At 46.2% G+C, this 20411-nt stretch overlaps 1 protein-coding gene across 1 annotated transcript in view; it reads right to left on the reverse strand.

Moving 5' to 3' along the window:
• DIAPH2 (diaphanous related formin 2) overlaps positions 1–20411 on the reverse strand; it is a 3821702-nt gene that overhangs the window by 1718126 nt on the left and 2083165 nt on the right. The window contains exon 20 of the mRNA XM_086964614.1: positions 18604–18705. Within this exon, the coding sequence (XP_086820740.1) occupies positions 18604–18705 (102 nt within the window). The remainder of the gene's footprint in view (positions 1–18603; positions 18706–20411) is intronic.

A 20411-nucleotide genomic window follows, 5' to 3' on the forward strand; every position in this document is an offset into this window, starting at 1 on the left:
ATAAGCAACATCCTTAACAGTTGTAGTTTTAGTGCTTAAAGAATTGGCACCTAGGCATGAGAAAAAAGAATGACCTTTACAAGCAACCCTTGTTTCTTTACGGCAAATAGTCCTAGGTTTTAAACAAGCAAGTTCCAGTTTGACTCTGTTTTGTTTGGCCCAAGCATTTAAACCCTTTATATTTGGGATAGTTACTCTAAATGAGTTGGACACAGTTATATCTATGTACTATGCTGCCCATTTTTGTCTATTTTTGTTCTCCATACTACCCTTAATATACTGGACCATCTCCCACCCTAGATTATGTGACTCATTAATGCGTCTAAAGATCATATTCTATGGGAAAGTGAAATGCACTCCATCTCCACCCAATCCAGATATACCGTTGTGCATCCAAGGAATATGGAAAGTACCACCACAGACACATCACTTGTTATGAACATTTTAGATACATCAATAGAGGCTATTTCTAATCAGTATTCCATCTAAACAATAGTTTAACAGAATAACAATGTGCACGTTTCCTGCTCAGACAGAAAAAGTTGTAGCTCATCGGGTCCATTAAAAACTTGAAGGAAGCCTTGATAATATAACCTTATAGTCCGCCGTAGCAGGCTATACTGTCCATTAAAGGCCCGCTCCAGCGTTAAAGGCCAGAGCGAGGGCGAGGGCCTTTAACAAGGGAGGGGAACTTTAATGGCAGGTACAGCCCAGCTACGAAGGGCTATAAGGCTATTAGAACGTCCTGCCACTAGAGGACAGAATGCTCTAACAAATAAAACAAAGGCTCAGGAGCCCGAGGGGGTTGAAATCCCCTCGGGCTCAGAGAGGCCTTTGTTCAAACAACATTGGAATGCTGCTCTGCTGGCCTTTACCGGCCCGTAAAAGCACAGGGCACTCCATTGTATTCAACGGTGTGCTCCACATTCCAATGTTCTAATTAACTTCAAACAATGACATGGCCACAATCACTGCAGGACTAGAACAACTCATTAGCTCCTGAATCACAGCTCTCATCTCTCATTGTCGGGTTGCAGTTTCCAAAGCTGAGTCAAGGTAAACCAAGAATGAAAAATCTTAACTCTCCAACAAACATCAAGATTGTTTCCTTATTTATATAACCTAGAAAGCAAGCTATGAAGGTGTGTGGCTCCCCCTCCGCCATTGTGGTTGGGCCCCTATGTGACTGTACAATGGAAAAAAAACAAAATATTTGTTAGCGTGGTCTAAATGTTCCAGTGAGTTCCCCATAAGTAGTCACCGCCTTTGATGCCATGAAATCTGCCATGTGCACGACCCCCGTGCTCAAGTCACCAAACTTCTCCCAAGAATGGTTGTGCAGACAGATGCTTCAGAGTATGATGTGGGAACAGTACACTCTCGGTTGAACGGCGAGGGCTTGGACCAACCTGTAGCTTTCATCAGTAGAAGTCTACTTCCCAGGGGATATAGGTGGAGTGCAATTGAAAGAGAAGCTTTTGCTGTGGTCTGGGTGCTTAAGAAGCTAAGACCCTACTTGTTTGGGACTCACTTCCGGGTTCAGGCGGGCCACAGGCCCTTCAGATGGTTGATGCAATTGAGGTGTGGTAACTAAAACCTATTTAGGTGGTCCATCTCTCTATAGGAAATGGACCTTGCGGTGAAACACCCCCTTGGTACAGAACACTCCAGTGCTGAAGGTCTGTCTAGATTCTTCTGCCTTCATGATGAGAACTCCCAAGAGGGTGGGTAGTTCTCCCCATTTTTCAGCTGGAGGGAACATGTGTTAGACTTGGCATCTTTGGCATGGTTTCCCCTGACTTTTTGCCTCTACCTGCTGTATCATGTTTTTCATTATTATTCTTTTTATTAAAATTAAAGGCAGGCACACCAACAAGTATGAAAAACATTCATTAAGGTTAGACATTATGGGTAAGAATCAGACATACTTATGATCAGTGGTTTGGTTTTAGACCAACGTCCTGTATTTTTGATGCTGTGCTGGATTTTGCTTTTGCTGGCTTAAATGCTTTGGGCACTTTGCCACTGCTTATCAGTGTCAAAGTGAACGTGCTCCCTGCGGAAATTGTCATTACAATTGGTTCTCCCTGATTGGCATATATGATTTACTGGTAAGTCCTTAGTAAAGTGCACTGAGTGTGCCAGGGCATGTAAATCAAATTCTACTAGTGGGCATGCAGCACTGATTGTGCTACCCACATGAGTAGCCCTGAAAAGGTATCTCAGACCTGCCACTGCAGTGTCTGTGCAAATATTGTTAACTGATATGTCGACCTGGCAAGTGCACCCACTTACCAGGCCTTAACCTTCTCTTTTCTAACATGTAAGGCACCTCTATGGTTGGCCCAAGGGACCCCCTGGGTAGGGTGAAGTGCACGTGAAAGGTAGTACATGTACAAGTGAGTGTGACATATCCTGATCGTGAAATACTGCCAATTTTGTTTTGCACTATTGAAAGGCTATCTTGCCCCATAGGATAAATTGGGAAATACTTTGTAACATCTTACAGGTATAACTTTCCATTGTGGCATATAGAGAAATATGGTTTAGGCTCTCTGAACTCATAATTTAATAACACATTGTTAAGTAAAGATGGTTTTTAAATTGTGTGTTTAAAATGCCACTTTAAGAAACTGGCATTTTCTTGTTTAACCATTCTGTGTGCCTGTTTGTGCTTTCACTGTCTAGTTTCGGAGTGACAGGGGCTGGGGATGTGCATTCATTGTGGACATCACCAGAAAACACAGACTCAGCATAGTATCCTTCACCAACGACACCCAGCTCATCCTCTACCTCACCAAGGAACCCAACATCACCAGGCACACTGTCCAGGAAGGAATGAAGGACGTTGCATCCTGGATGAGCAGCAGCTGCCTGAAGCTCAACTCGGATCTACCCCCACTACGTGGGACAACACCTGGTGGCCCCCTGCCCTCAGAAACCCTCCCACCCCCATCGGCCACGCCCGCAACCTCAGCATCATACTCGACTGATCTCTCACCATAAACCGACAGATCAACGTTGTATCCTCCACATACTTCAATACTCTCCGTATACTCTGCAAGACCTTCAAATGGATCCCTCCTGAATCCAGGAAGACCGTCACCCACGCGCTCATAATCAGCCGGCTAGACTACGGGAATGCTCTCTCTGCTGTAATCAACAAATCTCTCCTTCAGAAATTCCAGACCGCCGAGAATGCCACAGCAGACTTGTCCTCAGCATCCCACGACACGACCACATCACCCAGCACCTCCGAGACCTCCACTGGCTCCACGTTGAACAAGCATTTGCAAGGCAATAGGTCTCGCATTTGCAAGAGTTGGAGCTATTGGCATTGTAAATGACAATGCCTTTTATTCTTTTGTTTTGAAAACCTACAAGCCATGCATAAACATGCACTTTGTACGTATAGTCCTTGCTTACGAGAAGCAAGGCTGTCAGTAAAAGAGACTGCCAGCTTTGCTTCTCATAAGCAAGGACTACAATTACAAAGTGCTTGTTTACGCACAGCTTGCAGGTTTTCAAACGCTTTTAATAAAAGGCATTGCCATTTCCAATGCCAATAGCTCAAACTCTCGCAAATGCAAGACCTATTGCATTGCAAATGCTTGTTTTAATGAACTGTGCAACTACAGATTTGATTCTAGTGAGTCCCCACCTGTGGCGGCGCATAGTACTGTGAGCCACAGCATCCCAATGCTAGCCGTGCCAGGGGAAGGCCAGATTCCGACAGAGACGGGTATCCCTGAGACAACATAGAAGGAACAGTTCCACAGTGTCAGGAAGCCACCCGAGCCCTGTGAGCCACGGATTTCTCAAGTCACCAGAGCCTGTGGCCGGGCAGAGAAAAGCAGTGAGCCATGGTGGCAGAGAGCTACCTTAGACCGTGGCAGGGCATCCTTTAAGGATGAAGTTTCGTGCAGCTCTGTCTTAAATGCACCAAAATGATTACAAACACAAAATTGTTTTTTTCCCCCAAGGACTTGCGAGTCTAATAGGCACCAGAGAGGCACCAGTGCCACAGCATTCACACTTATAAACATTTGCATAGCTCCCACGCGGTTGTCTCTTGAGAGGCGCTGTATCAGCTGTGTGTTTTCCTGCAGATCCCGACCAGTGTTCACTAGCTGTAGTGCAGTGTGATAGCAGCAGCAGCCCAGACCCCTCTGCGGAGGACGCCCCTGACCAGCTGTGCGAGGCTAACAGAATGCGGGTGGGATAATAAGCCGGCCTTTGATTAGTAATTACAGTTATATGGGAATCCCAGCATATGACATGATAATCCACATTTGTAAAGCGGCACAATCACCCGTAAGGGTCTATAGGCGCTGGGGGCCGTCGGGAAGATTAAGCAAGCTATTGCCCAGAGTCATGATGGTAATTTGGAAACGTTACTATTGATGCCAAGCCCCTCCAGAGATCAGCCCCAGCCCACTTTGAGAAGGTTGCAAAAGTCCCTCTGAAGCCCCCTCGAAGGGATTCGTCAGATCTTGCGGTTGTCGAAGTGCACATAAATCTGAAAGGCGCTGCTTCTGAGCGCTCCATAAAATCATAGCTCCCCGCCCCTTCCTCCGGGAGAGCCCCCTCTCCTGACCATTCACCCACTCTCCGCCTCGTGGTTATTTCTAGGCAGATGCATTAAGGGGCCGGCGGCGCTCAATGGGGCTGTGTGGCAGCTGCCCCTAATTGGCGTTAAAGCACTCAGTACTTGGGAGCATATGGGGGGAGGGGGCTCCCAAGTCCCATCGAGCAGCGCACCCACCCGCAGGACCCTCAACCCGGACGGGAAAGGCAGAGCAGAAGCTGAAAGTGTCAGGGTGTGAGGGAGCGGGAACTGGTACGGACCGAGGGACATTACCCCTTGCATTCCGCAGGTGAGGGAGCAGGAAGGGGGTTAATGGAGACCTGCTATCTACAGGAAGAGAAATCTTGCTATAAGCCCCACAGGCCAGGCCATGAGGAAGGGCCAGTTGTTCTGCACTCTGGCTCTGCAGTACAAATGGGAAAGGGTTGGGGGGATGCGCACCCCATGGGGGGCATCGATGGAACGACATTACCCCTGCATTCCACAGACGGGGCCCAGTGAGGGGGGTTCATGCACAGGTGCCCTCTACAGGCAGAGACATTGCGCTATAAGCCCCAAAGGCCAGGCCAAGAGGAAGGGGCAGTGGCTCTGCACTCTGCAGTACAAATAGGAATGGGTGGATGCGCACCACATGGGGGTCCTCGATGGAGGGACAGTGGTTTGGCTCCCCTCAGACAAAGAGCCCGGAGGGGATCTTGGCGAGCTGCACCGTACAGGCAGGGCCTAGAATGAGGGCTGCGGGCATTTGACTGAGCGCCACACAGGCAAAGCCCCAGAGAGGGTGCTTCAAGGCTTTGCGCCCGCATGCAGGGGCCCAATGGGGTGTGAGGAGGCTCAATAACTCAGAGAAGAGGTCTGCTTGAATCTCACAGGAAGGGCCATGAGAGGCTGGGAGAGAGTCCCAGAGGATTAAGGCGGTGGTCTCACCCGGCATAAAGAGGCCACTAAACAGGGTGCATCCAGCTCAGAGAGCCTGCAGTGAAGTCTTCCCAACAGGTGGATCTAAGGAAGTCAGGATCTCGCACAGCTGAGGTAATCTTTTTTCCTCCTATATATGGTAACGTTTGTCTAAGGCTATAAGAGTAAATAAATTTGCCATTCAGGTCAGAGTGAGCGTTGGAACTTCAGACTGAGGTGAGCTAGGGCAGAGCAGAAAGTGTGTCTCTCTCGAAGAAGAAACCTAGGTTGGGATCCCGGCTCCCCACTTCATCAGCTTGTGTGATTCTTGGCCTATCGCGCCTCCTTGTATACAGCAACATTCGCAGCTCTTTAAAATGTAAATATTCTTATCTAGCTAATTGAAAGCTTAGAGCGCATCAAACAAAGTTGGTAGACACTACTGAGAAACGCTGCAAGCAAATGCCGACCACAACAAGCAAAGTACCTTTCTTGGATTGAGTGTTTCCGGTCCCTCTGCACGGGCGAGACACAGGAAGCCAGGCTAGACTGCCCGGGACTGCCTGCTTGAGGGCGGGGCCACCAGCACAGACAGGAAGCTGACGGGAGCCTACCCCATGCTCCTGTGAAGGGAAGGGAGCTAGCCACCTACAAATCCCGTGCAGCGCCACTACCGCAGGACAGGACGAGAGGAGTATGAGAGACCCGGTGAGTGGGGGCGTCGGGGCACATTGATGGCTAGACTGATAGACGGAAGTCATTAGGCGAGGTCATTAGGCACGTTCGGCACGTTCACAACACCAGAGCTGCAGCGCCCAGGAGAGTCTGAACACGTGATGCGAGCCCGCCAGCTGAAGCGCGTCCTCGAGGTGAAATCGCCGAGGTTATGTGCGTAACCACCCCCTCTCAGCCATTCCCAGGAAACCCACAACAATAGGTCTTTCGCTGGAGCAGCGCTATGCGCTGCTAACACCAGCGAGACTTAAAAAGCACCAATCACATTAGTTCACAACAGCTGAACGGAAGCGCACAGGAGAGTGTGCACACGGCCAGCAGAAGCGGCAGTGAGGCGGCTTTTTACATAACTTGTTGATTTTAAATAATTCCATAACATGAGAGCCCACCGTGGTTAAATAAAAATCACCAATCACATTAGTTCACAACAGCTGAACGGAAGAGCACAGGAGAGTGTGCACAGGGCCAGGAGAAGCGGCAGTGAGGCGGCTTTTTACATAACTTGTTGATTTTAATTAATGCCATAACATGAGAGCTATCGTAGAAATGATATATTGTAAGCCGTTCTTTTAACCGTAATGGTGTCAGCGGCAAGAAGGGTTACGAAGTTTGAGACGTGGTAATGCTTTGGAATTTAAAAGCAACCCTACTCCCAGTGAGGCGACTTTTAACGTACCTTTGCGACTTTTAACACTGTGGTTAAATAAAAATCACCAAGCAACATCCCAAATGAAGCGCACAGGAGAGTCTGCACACGGCCAGCAGAAGCGCGTTCCACTTGCCTAAAATAATTAGAGACGCGGAAGTCATTAGGCGCGATCACAACAACAGATCTGCAGCGCCCTGGAGAGTCAAGCGCGTGCAACTTGCCTAAAAAAAATGCGAGGCACGGAAGTCATTAGGCGCGATCACAACAACAGATCTGCAGCGCAGATCTGCAGCGCAGATCTGCAGCGCCCTAGAGAGTCAAGCGAGTGCCACTTGCCTGCAAAAAAAAAAAGCGCGTGCAACTTGCCTAAAAAAAATGCGAGGCACGGAAGTCATTAGGCGCGATCACAACAACAGATCTGCAGCGCAGATTTGCAGCGCCCTGGAGAGTCAAGCGCGTGCCACTTGCCTGCAAAAAAAAAAAGCGCGTGTAACTTGCCTAAAAAAAAAACGAGACACAGAAGTCATTAGGCGCAATCGCAAAAACAGATCTGCAGCGCCCTGGAGAGTCTGCACACGTGATGCAAGCCTGACTGCAGAAGCGTGTCCTCAAGATGAAATCGTCGAGGTGAAGCTCGTAACCACCCCCTGTGCCCCATTTCCGGCAAACCCACAACAATAGGTCTTTCGCGCTGCTAACACCAGCGAGACCTAAACAAGAGTGGCCTTCAAGGTGCTCCCACACCTACAAAGCCCTTCACAACACAGGACCCTGATACCTCTGAAGAACCGGAATAACCCACTTACTGGGTCTCGGCGGCGGGGGAACCGCCCAAGCCTTCCATACCCTTCATACGTAGTAAAAGGAGACACAGGAGCCTTTGTCTGCAGGAGGAACCCAGATTTATTCAATTTGCCCGGGCTATGGAACAGAGTCCCAAGCTCGTCAGAAACAAGACAGAGGAGGCTGCTGCTTTACTCCGCAGCTTACAAGCCTTTTATACTTTTTCATTCCAGTCTTTTGGTTGTTAGTTCATTGTTCAATCAGGGCAGTGTTTGCAGTTGATAACCAGATCCAGACGACATTTGTAGATGGTGACCTGGTGATGGCTTGGTACACAAATCATTGTTCACTTGGCTTGATCAAGGCTCAGTCTTTCAGGTCATTGTTTAATCACCCTGATCAAGGCCCAGCAGCCAGACCATTGTCCAGATAACCTGATCACGGTGTCAAGGATGTTTACCAGGCTGGGCGCAGGAGATGGACAACAAATCATTTACTCAGGGTGTGAGTGTCTTGTGGCTAATGTCTTCCGCATTGCCCCTGCCACCTTAATTGTCAACTGAGTTAATGAAACTTTGCCAAATCCATCCAAGGTATCTCTCTAAGAGAGCTCTCCGAGGCTGGTACCCCTAATAGCATTTTTTTGCCCTCTAAATTGCTACTGGTCAAGGGAGGTGGCAGAGGAAGGAAGGTTGACGTAGAAACTGACTTCTTGCCTTGCAAGTAGGGTTTCACTAACCCTAAAAGTTATCGATTTTCAATTTCCTTTCATTACAGAGCACGTCACTTTACCTTATTTTGTCCTTTATATTCAGGTCCAAGAGTCACCTTCCTAATACTTGTACTGTGTCAGGGAGGAATCATGTCTTAACTGCCTGCAATTATGTACTTACAAAAATTAGTCTCAATAGATTTGTACCATGCAATCTTAAATTTTTTTAAAGAGTACGCTAAATATTAGAAGACACTATGAGTGCTTGCTTTTTAATTGCCTGTAAACCATAGTTTATGTGATTACCTATTATATTGCTTAAGAGTATTATTATTAGTTTTTAACAGGTGTTAATGTCTTTGCAAATAATATTTTATCATGCGTTCTTTGAATTTTTTATGCTTTTAAGGACAATATGCCAAATAAAGTTGAGATTGACTGCCTGATATTGTCTTAGTTTGCATGGCTGCAACAACTCTTTGTGATTTCACATGTTTGTAAATAAAAAAAACGGGACCTTTTGGGAAAAGCATGTTACTTATCAGTCAGATTAAAATCAATTAAAAAAGAGCATTTTAATATGAGTTTTTCCATCATTTTCTCCTACACCCTTATTTGAATTAACTACAGCAACATTTTAAATTGTTATCAGAGTAGAAATGTGAACTGCATTCAAACTCCAGCTGTTTTCAAACGAAGGAAGCTAATATTGAATGAAAATATGCCACTGTCATGTTTAAATCAATCGGGATACATGTTATAATTGGGAAGTAGTTACCCTGGTAAGGGGAGCTTATATGCCGTTTTTGTTGACCTTCGGCAGCATTCAACCTTGTGCCACGTGGGAAGTTTTGGTTGACACTAAAAGATATGGGGCTACCCCTTGATTTGTTGTCTCTTATCATCAGGCTGCACAAAAGTAATAAGGCCAGGATTCGCTGGGGCAAACAAGGAGAGGTAACTGAATTATTTCCCGTAGAAAAAGGTGTACACGAGGGATGCGTTCTGGCCCGACCCTCTTTTCATTGTACATTAACGGGGATAGTGAACTGCATGGAATTAATAATACGGTTGCACCCGTACTGGCAGGCAAAAAGGTTCCCATACTGATGTTTGAGGACGACACGTTGATTCTCTCAAAAACTCCAAGTGGGTAACAGAGGGCCATTTCAATCTTTCAAGAGTTCTGTGCTCAACGGGGAACGGAGGTCAACGTGTCTAAAACAAAACCGATGTCATTTAACCCACACAGGGCATTTAAAGGAGGCATCAGACTAACAGGTAGATTCATCAAAGACCCGTTTTGCGAGTCTGTAATAGCGATTCATAAGGAATCGCTATTACAGACTCGCAAAACGGGATTCATGTAGGAATCGCAAAATTAAATGTGATTCCTACACATTCCTTATTTGCGATTAGCAAATTGCTAATCGCAAATAAGGAATAACTCCCCATTCATTCCTATGGGCCAAAAGGCCCATAGGAATGAATGGGGAGTATTCCTTATTTGCGATTAGCAATTTGCTAATCGCAAATAAGATAGTGATTTAAAGGGTGCCAGAGGTGTCCAAAGGACACCCTGTAGCACCCCTTAAATGCAAATTCAAACAGGTGTTGCGCACACACATGTCCAAAGGACATGTGTGTGTGTAACATGCAAAAGAAAAAAATGCACTAAAGTGTTTTTTACTCGTTTTTCGCAATTTACCACGAAGTCAGATTTCATGGTAAATTGCGAACAAATATTGCGAATTCGCAATTTCAAATAGGGTGATGAATTGCATTTAAGGAATCTCTATTAGAGATTCCTTAAATCCAATTCCTCGCAAATATGCGATTTCGCAAATAGCGATTTTTGCATTTGGGATGATGAATCCCAAATGCAAAAATCGCACTCGCAAAGGGCCAGATTCTCAGAATCTGGCCCTTTGCGAGCGCAATTTCGTTTCATGAATCGGGCTGTAAATAACATCAAGCTTGACCAGGTTAAGGAGTTCACATATCTGGGGGTCCACATTGAGGAGGGTCTAAGACGGTCACATCAAGTTGATTTAGTATCATTGAAACACAGTCAACTGGCAGGTATTGCTAAAAGAATATAACACCTCTTTTACCAAGATAATCAGCCCCGCTATGGAGATATAGTGCAAAGGTCATCAGTTCTACCTTATATGGTGCTTATCTTTGGGGAGACAAGAACTTAGCCAAACAAACCATCTCGGAAAATAAGTTCTTTAGAAATATAGCGAGATTGCCCCAGAGTACCCCAATGCGCCCATTGCTGATTGACCTTGGGCGGAAGCCAATCGCAGTAATGGCACAATTGCATCTCTTGTTGTGCTGGCGGAGACTATGGACTACCCCAGAGTTAGCAGAGTATGCGGCTGGCTTCTTAGATGTAATCAGGGTGGACAGCTCACGTAAAATAAGATGGCTAAGACAGCTTAGAGCCACATTATTTTGTATGGGCATGGGCCTGCTGTGGGATGACCCAGTAAAGGCTATTTTTCCCCCAAAACTGATGCTGATAGCTAAATACTGGGAAATGGCCCAAACGGATTTGGTGAGGAATTGTGAGTCAACCTCCCTCACTGGCCGTTTCTTATGTGGCAAATCGATACCTGAGTTAGATCGCTATTAGGACCTTATTACAAAGCCCTTTGAGCGGAAATTATATTTCCAGTTCAGCGTGGGTACATTGCCCATAAGAGCCTTTACTAGCAAATGGACAGCATCTAGTGAAAATTTGTGTTTGGTGTGCCAGTCTGGAAATGAATCCCTATCTCACGTACTATTTGAATGTAATGGCTACAGAGCTCCGCAACGTATCTGGTTGTCCTTAATTTACAAACTCTTAGGAACAAGAATGGCGCAGGAGGCAAAAAGAATCATAAGAAGCGACACATCTGAAGTGATAAATGTTGCCATGGCGAAATTTTTGGGGTGGGCATGGGCGATTAGAGCACGGTCCCTAAAGGAGAGAACAGCCCACTAAATATATTAGACTCACAGTATCTCATGTTTGAGTATCGCCTCCCAATAAATTGGATAGTTTGTTTCAATATAACTATGAAATTCTAATTTACTCATCTTTAGATAAGATTTTATATTGTATATAGTGTTTTAAAAGGTTTTATAATTATATTTCAGAAAGTGTCCATTGATTCTAAACTTCTTTTCTCTTTTTTCTAATGAATTTAACCAGGAAATAATGTTTCATCTTTCAATAGGTCAGTTCTGTTTTTCTGTTCAGTTCTCCTCAGAGCTATATCAATTGTTTTTTCATTGTATTTTCTCTTTTTGAATCTTGATGCGGCTTGTTTTTGATGTTTCTTCCATTCTTTGTTATCCGAGCAAATTCTTTTTATCCTTAGGAATTCTCCGTTTGGGATATTTTTAATGAGGCTGGCTTGATGGAAACTTTGTGCGTGTAGCACCGAATTGGTAGCTGTTGTTTTGCGATGCAAAGTTGTTTGTATTTCGTTGTGGGCTATGTATATTTTCGTGTCCAGGAATACTACTGATGTTTCGCTAATGTCATATCTAAACCTGAGATTGTAAAAGATAAAAAGAATTTGCTCGGATAACAAAGAAGGTTGAGGAAGAAAATACCATCAGATTAATAACTACCTTCTCCACTGGAAACAAACAAGTCATGAACATCCTAAAAAAAAACTGCCATATCTTACAAACGGACAGCACAGTAGCAAAAATCGTAGGTGACCATCCAAATATCACATACAAAAGAGCTAAGAACCTCCGGGACAGACTTGTACACATCCACTTCCATCTTCCAAAAAAAACAGAAACTTGGTTGAAACCAAAAGGTTTTTTTAAATGCACAGAATGCAAAGTTTGTGAAATTGCTCTCCAGAAAAAAGAAAATCAAATGACCAACAAAAAAATATGGAAGATCCAACAACTTATAAATTGCAAAAGCCAATTTGCAATTTATATTATAAAATTCCCATGTGCATTGAAGGGAGCACCAAAAACGAATTTAAAAAACGCATCCTGGAACACGTCAGGGCTACAGTTAACTGTGACCGAAGCAATGCTGTCACCAGACACATGGAAAGAGAACATGCCAGTAATTGGAAGGAATTAAAATTCTATGCCATTGAAACGGTGGCACCTCACCCTCGCGGCGGTGACCGCAAACAAACTCTACGACGGAGAGAGTCGAAACACATTTTGAACTTCAGAACCCTCACACCTTTTGGTCTTAACCGGGATGAAGAACTGCATTATCACCTTTAAAAATCCCCTGACCTACACAAAGACCATCAGAACTTTGAACTTTATTGAATAGGACTTCCCTTTTCAATGTATTGGTTTTAATTCACTTCACTATCACTAGCACACTTTGCACATACACCGCTAACATGTAGCCGCCAAAACATATCTGGGTCCCAGGGGAGCTAGGAAATGAAGACCTAAACGGGCACATATATTAGAAATACCCACCAGAGGGATATTCACATGACCCCCAGCAGAGCGAGCCGAAAAAGCTGCAGCAGGCCAATATGGGCCACCAACACCCACTAGAGGGTAAAATAAGTGTAGGGTATAAACACCCACTAGAGGGATGAATAAATGAATAGAATTACAGCAGGCAAACATTGGTCACCACACTGAAGGGAACAATACATGGGGAATGGTAAACTATCCCAAGTCTGCCGGAGGGGGAGAAACTTACTTAGATCTTGACCCGATCACTTACACAGAAGGTAGCCCCACTGTAGGTATTAAATTAATACAGTAATGTCAAATCAACAACAAAGGGGACAACAGAAAAGGAAAACACTACAAATACCAGAGGGCTTAGTGGTACAAGGCGCGATCGGATAGACATTATGTCATTTCCTGTGCTACTAACCTTTTTTTCACTTATTTGCACTTTAATTATAAACACCGAAACAAAAACTTTGTAACTTTAGGCTCGTGAACAAGCGGCGTGTGCCGCGAAACGATTTGAGCAGTGTTGCTGGGAGTGCTGCTATGATTAAATAAGAGAAGAACAACTTGGAGTATTGGTCGTCTGTGGTAATTAAGGAACTGGGAGTGCGCTGGAATCACTTTTGCGAGTGAGCAAAAAACGGATGCATATATTTGTATATAATTTTGCCAGTGGAGAAACCCTCTGATACACCCACTCATTTAGGATTTCCACTTCCTCCACAAATTTCCATTTAAACCTTCCTCTGAGATGTGCTTACGTTTTTCGGAATGTAATGAGGTAGGAAACTACTTGCGAATTGCTGCTAGATGCCCAAAAGAATATTTCATCAACACTTTGAAAGCAACACCTTCAACAAGCATTGGAAATGCAATCGGTCTCGCATTAGGAAAGTTTGAGCGATTGTTATTGTAAATGACACTTTTTTATTTATGTGTTGGTTTTGAAAATAGCAAAATTAATAGCTTTGTCAGTTACAATGTCAATAGTTTTAACTTTCGCAAATGTGACACCTATAGCATTTGTAATGCAATGTGTGTTGCATTTACGTGACTTAGATGTATTGATATTACAAATAACAATGGCTTTTATTTTTGTAAATAATTAATACTTAAATAAAAGTTATTGTAATTTATAATGGCAATACCTTAAACGTTTGTAAATAACTTTTGTGAAGATTATGTTCAGTGTATTTTATTGTGACGAAAATCCAAGAACATTGCATTTGCACCTACACAGAGCCACACACACACACACACACATATAGATGTGGTGGTGGTGGATCTGGGGGATGTGGTGGTGGATCTGGGGGATATGGTGGTGGTGGATGTGTTGGTGGATGTGGTGGTGGATGCGGTGGTGGATGTGGTGGTGGTTATGGATGTGGTGTTGGTGGATGCGGTGGTGGATGTGGTGGTGGTGGATGCGGTGGTGGATGTGGTGGTGGTGGATGCGGTGGTGGTGGAAGTGTTGGTGGATGTGTTGGTGGATGTGTGGTGGTGGGTGTGGTGGATGTGGTGGTGGTGGGTGTGGTGAAAGTGGTGGTGGATGTGGTGGTGGATGAGGTGGTGTATGTGGTGGTGTTGGATGCGGTGGTGGATGTGGTGGTGGTGGTGGATGTGGTGTTGGTGGATGCGGTGGTGGTGGTGAATGGAGTGGTGGATGCGGTGGTGGTGGAGGTGGTGGTGGATGTGGTGGAGGTGGTGGTGGATGTGGTGGAGGTGGTGGTGGATGTGGCGGAGGTGGTGGTGGGTGTGGTGGTGAATGTGGTGGTGGATGTGGTGGTGGATGTGGATGTGGTGGTGGTGGATGCGGTGGATGTGTATGTGGTGGTGGTGCATGCGGTGGATGTGGATGTGGTGGTGGATGTGGCGGTGGATGTGGTGGTGGATGTGGTGGTGGATGTGGTGGTGGATGTGGTGGTGGATGTGGTGGTGGATGTGGTGGTGGATGCGGTGGTGGTGGTGGATGCGGTGGTGGTGGTGGATGGGGTGGTGGTGGATGGGGTGGTGGATGTAGTGGTGGTGGGTGTGGTGGATGTGGTGGTGGATGTGTTGGATGTGGTGGTGGATGTGGTGGTGGTGGGTGTGGTGGTGGATGTGGTGGTGGATGTGGTGGTGGATGTGGTGGTGGTGGATACGGTGGTGGTGGTGGATGCGGTGGTGGTGGTGGATGCAGTGGTGGTGGTGGATGCAGTGGTGGTGGATGCAGTGGTGGTGGTGGTGAATGTAGTGGTGGTGGGTGTGGTGGATGTGGTGGTGGTGGGTGTGGTGGATGTGGTGGGTGTGGTGGATGTGGCGGTGGATGTGGCTGTGGATGTGGCGGTGGATGTGGCAGTGAATGTGGCAGTGAATGTTATGGTGGATGTGGTGGTGGATGTGGTGGTGCATGTGGAGGTGGATTTGGAGTTGATGGTGGATGTGGTGGTGGTGGATGTGGTGGTGGATGTGGTGATGGTGGATGTGGTGGTGGTGGTGGATGGGGTGGTGGATGTAGTGGTGGTGGGTGTGGTGGTGGGTGTGGTGGTGGGTGTGGTGGATGTGATGGTGGATGTGATGGTGGATGTGATGGTGGATGGAGTGGTGGATGGAGTGGTGGATGGAGTGGTGGTGGGTGTGGTGGATGTGGTGGTGGTGGGTGTGGTGGATGTGGCGGTGGATGTGGCGGTGGATGTGGCGGTGGATGTGGCGGTGGATGTGGCGGTGGATGTGGCGGTGGATGTGGCGGTGGATGTGATGGTGGATGTGATGGTGGATGTGGTGGTGGATGTGGTGGTGGATGTGGTGGTGGAGGTGGATTTGGAGGTGATGGTGGATGGATGCACACATGTATGGATGCAAATGTGAATGGGTGGGTGAATGGATGCATGGATACGTTTATAGTTGAAGACTAAGCCATGGCTGTGTCACTGAAAACTATCGAAGCCGAATTGTGACGAGCCCATCAGAAGCTATCAGATCATTTTCATCAACACCCGCCGCTCCCCACCTCCAACTGGGCAATGAGGGCGTGTTTGGTGATGCAAGCAGGAGGAAAAGGTTCAGCTACCTGCGGAACTGTAAACAACCCCCATTTGAACAACAGACTAGACAGAGCCGAACACGAATCAAATAAAGCCCACGAAGTCCATATATTACAGTAAAAACACAGTTGAAGGCAAGCAGACATGGGCTGCAGTCTCCAAGGTTGCTTACCCGTAGAATAAACACAGCTGTACACGGGGTAAAATTAGACAGACATTCAGAATAACAAGCTTTAAACAAGGGGCGGAGCGAGGGGGAGGTGTGCTGGGAGAGAGAGTGGGGAGGGGAAGAGCTGCTGGCGGAGTTCCAAGCGCTATATGTCAAAAATATTATTGTTAGTAATTTGATGGGCAATTAATTTGCAGTGGAGGAAATACGCTAATAACAGAACATTCAGTATATAGACCTAGACAGAGGGAGGGAAGACAAGAACGCTAGTTGCCGTAATGAAAGAATCAAAGTTTGGGATGAGGATTAACCAGCTGCTTTAATAGTGAAGGACCTCTTGGCAGCAGTCATAATGAAATCTTCCTGAAAAAGGCAATGAGCAGAATAGTCCACGGAACCTGGACTCAATTCTTCCTGCTGAATTCCGTGCTGTATGCTGGAGGGGGAGGTGTGCTGGGAGAGAGAGTGGGGAGGGGGCGGAGCGGGAGGAGCGTCGTGAGGGGAGAGAGAGTGGGGAGAGGGCGGAGCAGGAAGAGCTGCTCTCGGCAGGCTGGGGAACAGATGCTGCTGTTCGCGTGCCAGCAGGAGAGGTCCGCAGTTGTGCGTCTCCTCCCTCATCATCTGGCTCCTGGAGGAGGGTTAGCGGCTCTCGTGATGTCCTCGGGCAAAGGGAGGAGGGTGGGAAGAAGCCGGGGGGAGGGAAGGAAGGGGGAGGAGAGGCAGGATGTCTTTTCAAGGTTTAAACAAGGGGCGGATTGAGGGGGAGGTGTGCTGGGAGAGAGAGTGGGGAGGGGAAGAGCTGCTGGCGGAGCCTGAATTCCGTGCTGTATGCTGGAGGGGGAGGTGTGCTGGGAGAGAGAGTGGGGAGGTGGCGGAGCGGGAGGAGCGTCGTGAGGGGAGAGAGAGTGGGGAGAGGGCGGAGCAGGAAGAGCTGCTCTCGGCAGGCTGGGGAACAGATGCTGCTGGGGAAGTGATGAGGGGAGGTGCCCTGAAGAAATGCGACACGGCAGGCAGGGGAGGGGGCGGAGCGGAGGTGTGGGAGGAGTGCGGCTGAGGGAAAAGACGTTCAAGGCAGGCGGCTGGGGGCATGTGCACGCGCTTTTAATGTCAATGCGCATGCGCATTGAGCTTGAATTTCACGGGCACTGCAAGGAATCGCCATCGAATCCTTGCAAGTTGGTTAAAGTCTGTTTAAGCCGCCATAGTCTTGCAAGCTCAATGCGCATGCGCATTGACAGGCGAGACCTAAAAATGACACATGAAAAATGAGCGAGCAAAAACTGCTAACAATAATACTGTAACAGCTGTACTGTAGTCAGTGTTGTGCAATCTGAGTGTTACTGTTGTATAACGGTACTGTTCTTACAACACAATGCTCTTGCAATGTTTTTCTCGTTTATATAGCTCACCCTCGACTTTCTTTAGCTCACCCTTGACTTTCTCCTGCTGACCTGCAGACATTGGTGGTCTCTGGAAACAAAGCAGTGTCTGCTCCCACTGTGTAAGCAGCTATCCCTGTGGAATAGCATCGTATTTCTCCATGTGAGTGGGGTAGAGTGTGCAGTCTCTCTACAAAGCAGCAATGCACTACCAGACTGTTTATATAACAATAAGTGATAAAAATGCTTGAGGATGTGAGGTTGAGTTGTGCTGCGATGGGTTCGTGTTTTTCCAAGTGTGAGTGTCGCTGGTGTTATACTGGATCACTTTGAATATTTGCACCAAATTCAGTTTTACCTAAGGTACCTCAAAGTTTAGTTGCTTCACATGAGAGTAGGCCTACACCCTAGTACATTGTGGTACCACAGAATACCCGGGTACCTCGAAACCAGGTGTTCGTAATAACAGCTATAATGTGCACATGCCATATACAGTTATATTAGTCACTGTTCTTGCATTAGGTATATTACAAGGGAATTATGACTAGGGTACTTTGAAAAACCAAGTGAACCCGTGTTTTATGGTTATTTTCGAAAACGTACTGCCTTTGACAAAACCTTACTTATTTGGCATCAAATTAACGTTTTCCAAACAAACTGGCAAACTGCTTGCTGGGAGAGATTTTAAACCACTGCTAAGTAGGGTGTAAGCTTCCTAACTAGAGAGCGATCTTCGCATTGTTAAGGCCCTCGCCTGACTCGGATATTCAGAAAACGCTGAGCCAATGAGGTCCGACGCGAGTCAGCTGGGACAGGGTATAAATAAAATCTGTCGAATGCTTTAAAATGCTCCAATCACTATATTATTTATCCGCCGCACTCTGCTTCTATCAGCATGCAGATACAGGAATCCGCACGTCGTAAACATGCCTTTTAGCCACGAGGGCGGTTAATTATACATCGCAGGCACTTTCGACGCACAATGGCGCTGCTTGGCCGAGACATCTGAAGGGAATATGTTTAATGCCCGCCTTATTGGGCCAATCTGTGATAAATAACGCGCGAAGCGGGGACGGGTCGCAACGCGCGCAGGCTGCGAGGAGGCCGGTTTCTGTCATGAAAAATGAACACGTTATTGGAACGCCTTTCTTTTAACGGAGTCTGGCAGCGGCTGGCAGGGTTCCAGTGGATTAGCGCGGTAGGTACATACCACAACTCCGAACTGCTCAGGCTCACACAGGTCTTCGTACTCCTCCTTCAGCTGCGCCAGGGCGCTCAGCTCTTTCTGCTCCGGCAAATTCTTCACTAGGTTCTGAAACAAAAAGGAAATACTTTATTTAAGATCGCACTTTTGGGTACAGGTGCACAATATGAAAGACGTAAGAGAAGGGTTCATTAATGCCTGTTGTTTCATCTACAGTTCTTAAGTCAGTTGCAGAGTCTCGCGAGATTTGCATATTGTAAGTCAACTAAAACATGGTAGTATAAATCTTTATTTCGGTTAATTAAAACCATATAAAATAAATCAATCACATATTTAAATAATTCTAGTCCAACAATTCATTGCAGAAAGTTTGATTAAAAAAATTAAGGTATAACCTACACAGTACAATTTGGTAAAATCCCCAAAACTGAGTTTCAAATATGAACGAAGACCAAGGTAGGTATTTTAAAATGGAGTTCATCGATTTCAATAGAGTCGCTAGAAGGACCAGGTGACGCAAGTGCTATAGGGATATTTCCTAGAGTGCGCACAATCGCTTGCTTAGTTGATAGAAATAGAAATCAGCCCAATAATACTATCCATCTACTTTCCTGTGGAACATTCAGGCCATACTTCTATACAGCATGCTCTTTAGTGAACGCTCAACTGGGCTCTATGTAAGTATTTTGCCACACAACATACAGTGCCTGTCGGACCACAATAAGCTCAGGGCCACAACATACTTAGGGCCACATTATGATGCTGGTCAGACCAGTTTCTGTTCCCCACAGTGGTCTCGTTGGAGGTAGTTAATCCGACCACCAGATTACGATGCATGCATCGTGTACTTTGACTGACCGCTTAAAGACCACCAACTCCGACAGCCTCTCTCTGACCACAGAGATGCCTCGACTGGCTGCCTTGTGTCATCAGAAACTAAGGATTCAGGGTGCATAGTCACCAAAATCTGCTTCTCTCCAGCAGTCTTCGCAGTGATTCCCTTCTCCAGGCCCCCCCTACAGCTGGGCAGCTGAACCCCAATGACTTCGGTTGTGTGGGCACCATTATCCTGGTAAGTCCTTCTGTGATATGTATCTCCATTAACTGGACTGTGTACATTCCGCCACACTACAGCAATGGTGCACAAGACATATGCCCACATATGTCATGCATAGGTGTACAATTCACACGTTTAATGTGAGATTTGTATGCATTTGCAGTGACATATTCAGGGATATGTGCTCAGCCGTAGCTACAACCGCCACATTAGAAGTGGTTGCATCGTAATACGGGGGGAGGACCTTTCCGGCCTTGCAGTTGAAAAAGGCTCACAAGGATGGCCCTCAGACGGTCTGTATGACCAGCATCCTAATGACCCATAGAGTTACTCTTATCAGCCAGCAGATCAGGATTATACATTTTCTCCTAGGGATTTTGTAGGCTGTAGAGAAAAACATAGTGTAAATCTCACACTGAAGAGAGCAATGCACCGACAGATATAACAAGTGGTTCTTTATTTTTTTTTTTAGCTTCTTGGCAAACTGGAGACAAGTGATAGTATCTCAGTATGTATTCACCAAATAAATGGTCAAATGCCTTCCTCTATTTTCATGAGCATTTCAGATAGTTATATCAACATAATTTGCGTTATTAAACATTGGGGTCGGACAAAACATTGCAACAGAAGAGTAAAACCGCTTCAAAAACTAATGCAATCGGTCATAAGTATCCAACATGTTTTTTCTCTAGTCGATTCAGGTTTATTTCTAATAGGGTTACTGGAAATTCATAGGTGAATACTAGGAACACTCTAT

The sequence above is a fragment of the Lissotriton vulgaris genome, chromosome 4_1, assembly GCF_964263255.1.
Source record: "Lissotriton vulgaris chromosome 4_1, aLisVul1.2, whole genome shotgun sequence".
In the NCBI taxonomy this organism is placed as follows: Eukaryota; Metazoa; Chordata; class Amphibia; order Caudata; family Salamandridae; genus Lissotriton; species Lissotriton vulgaris.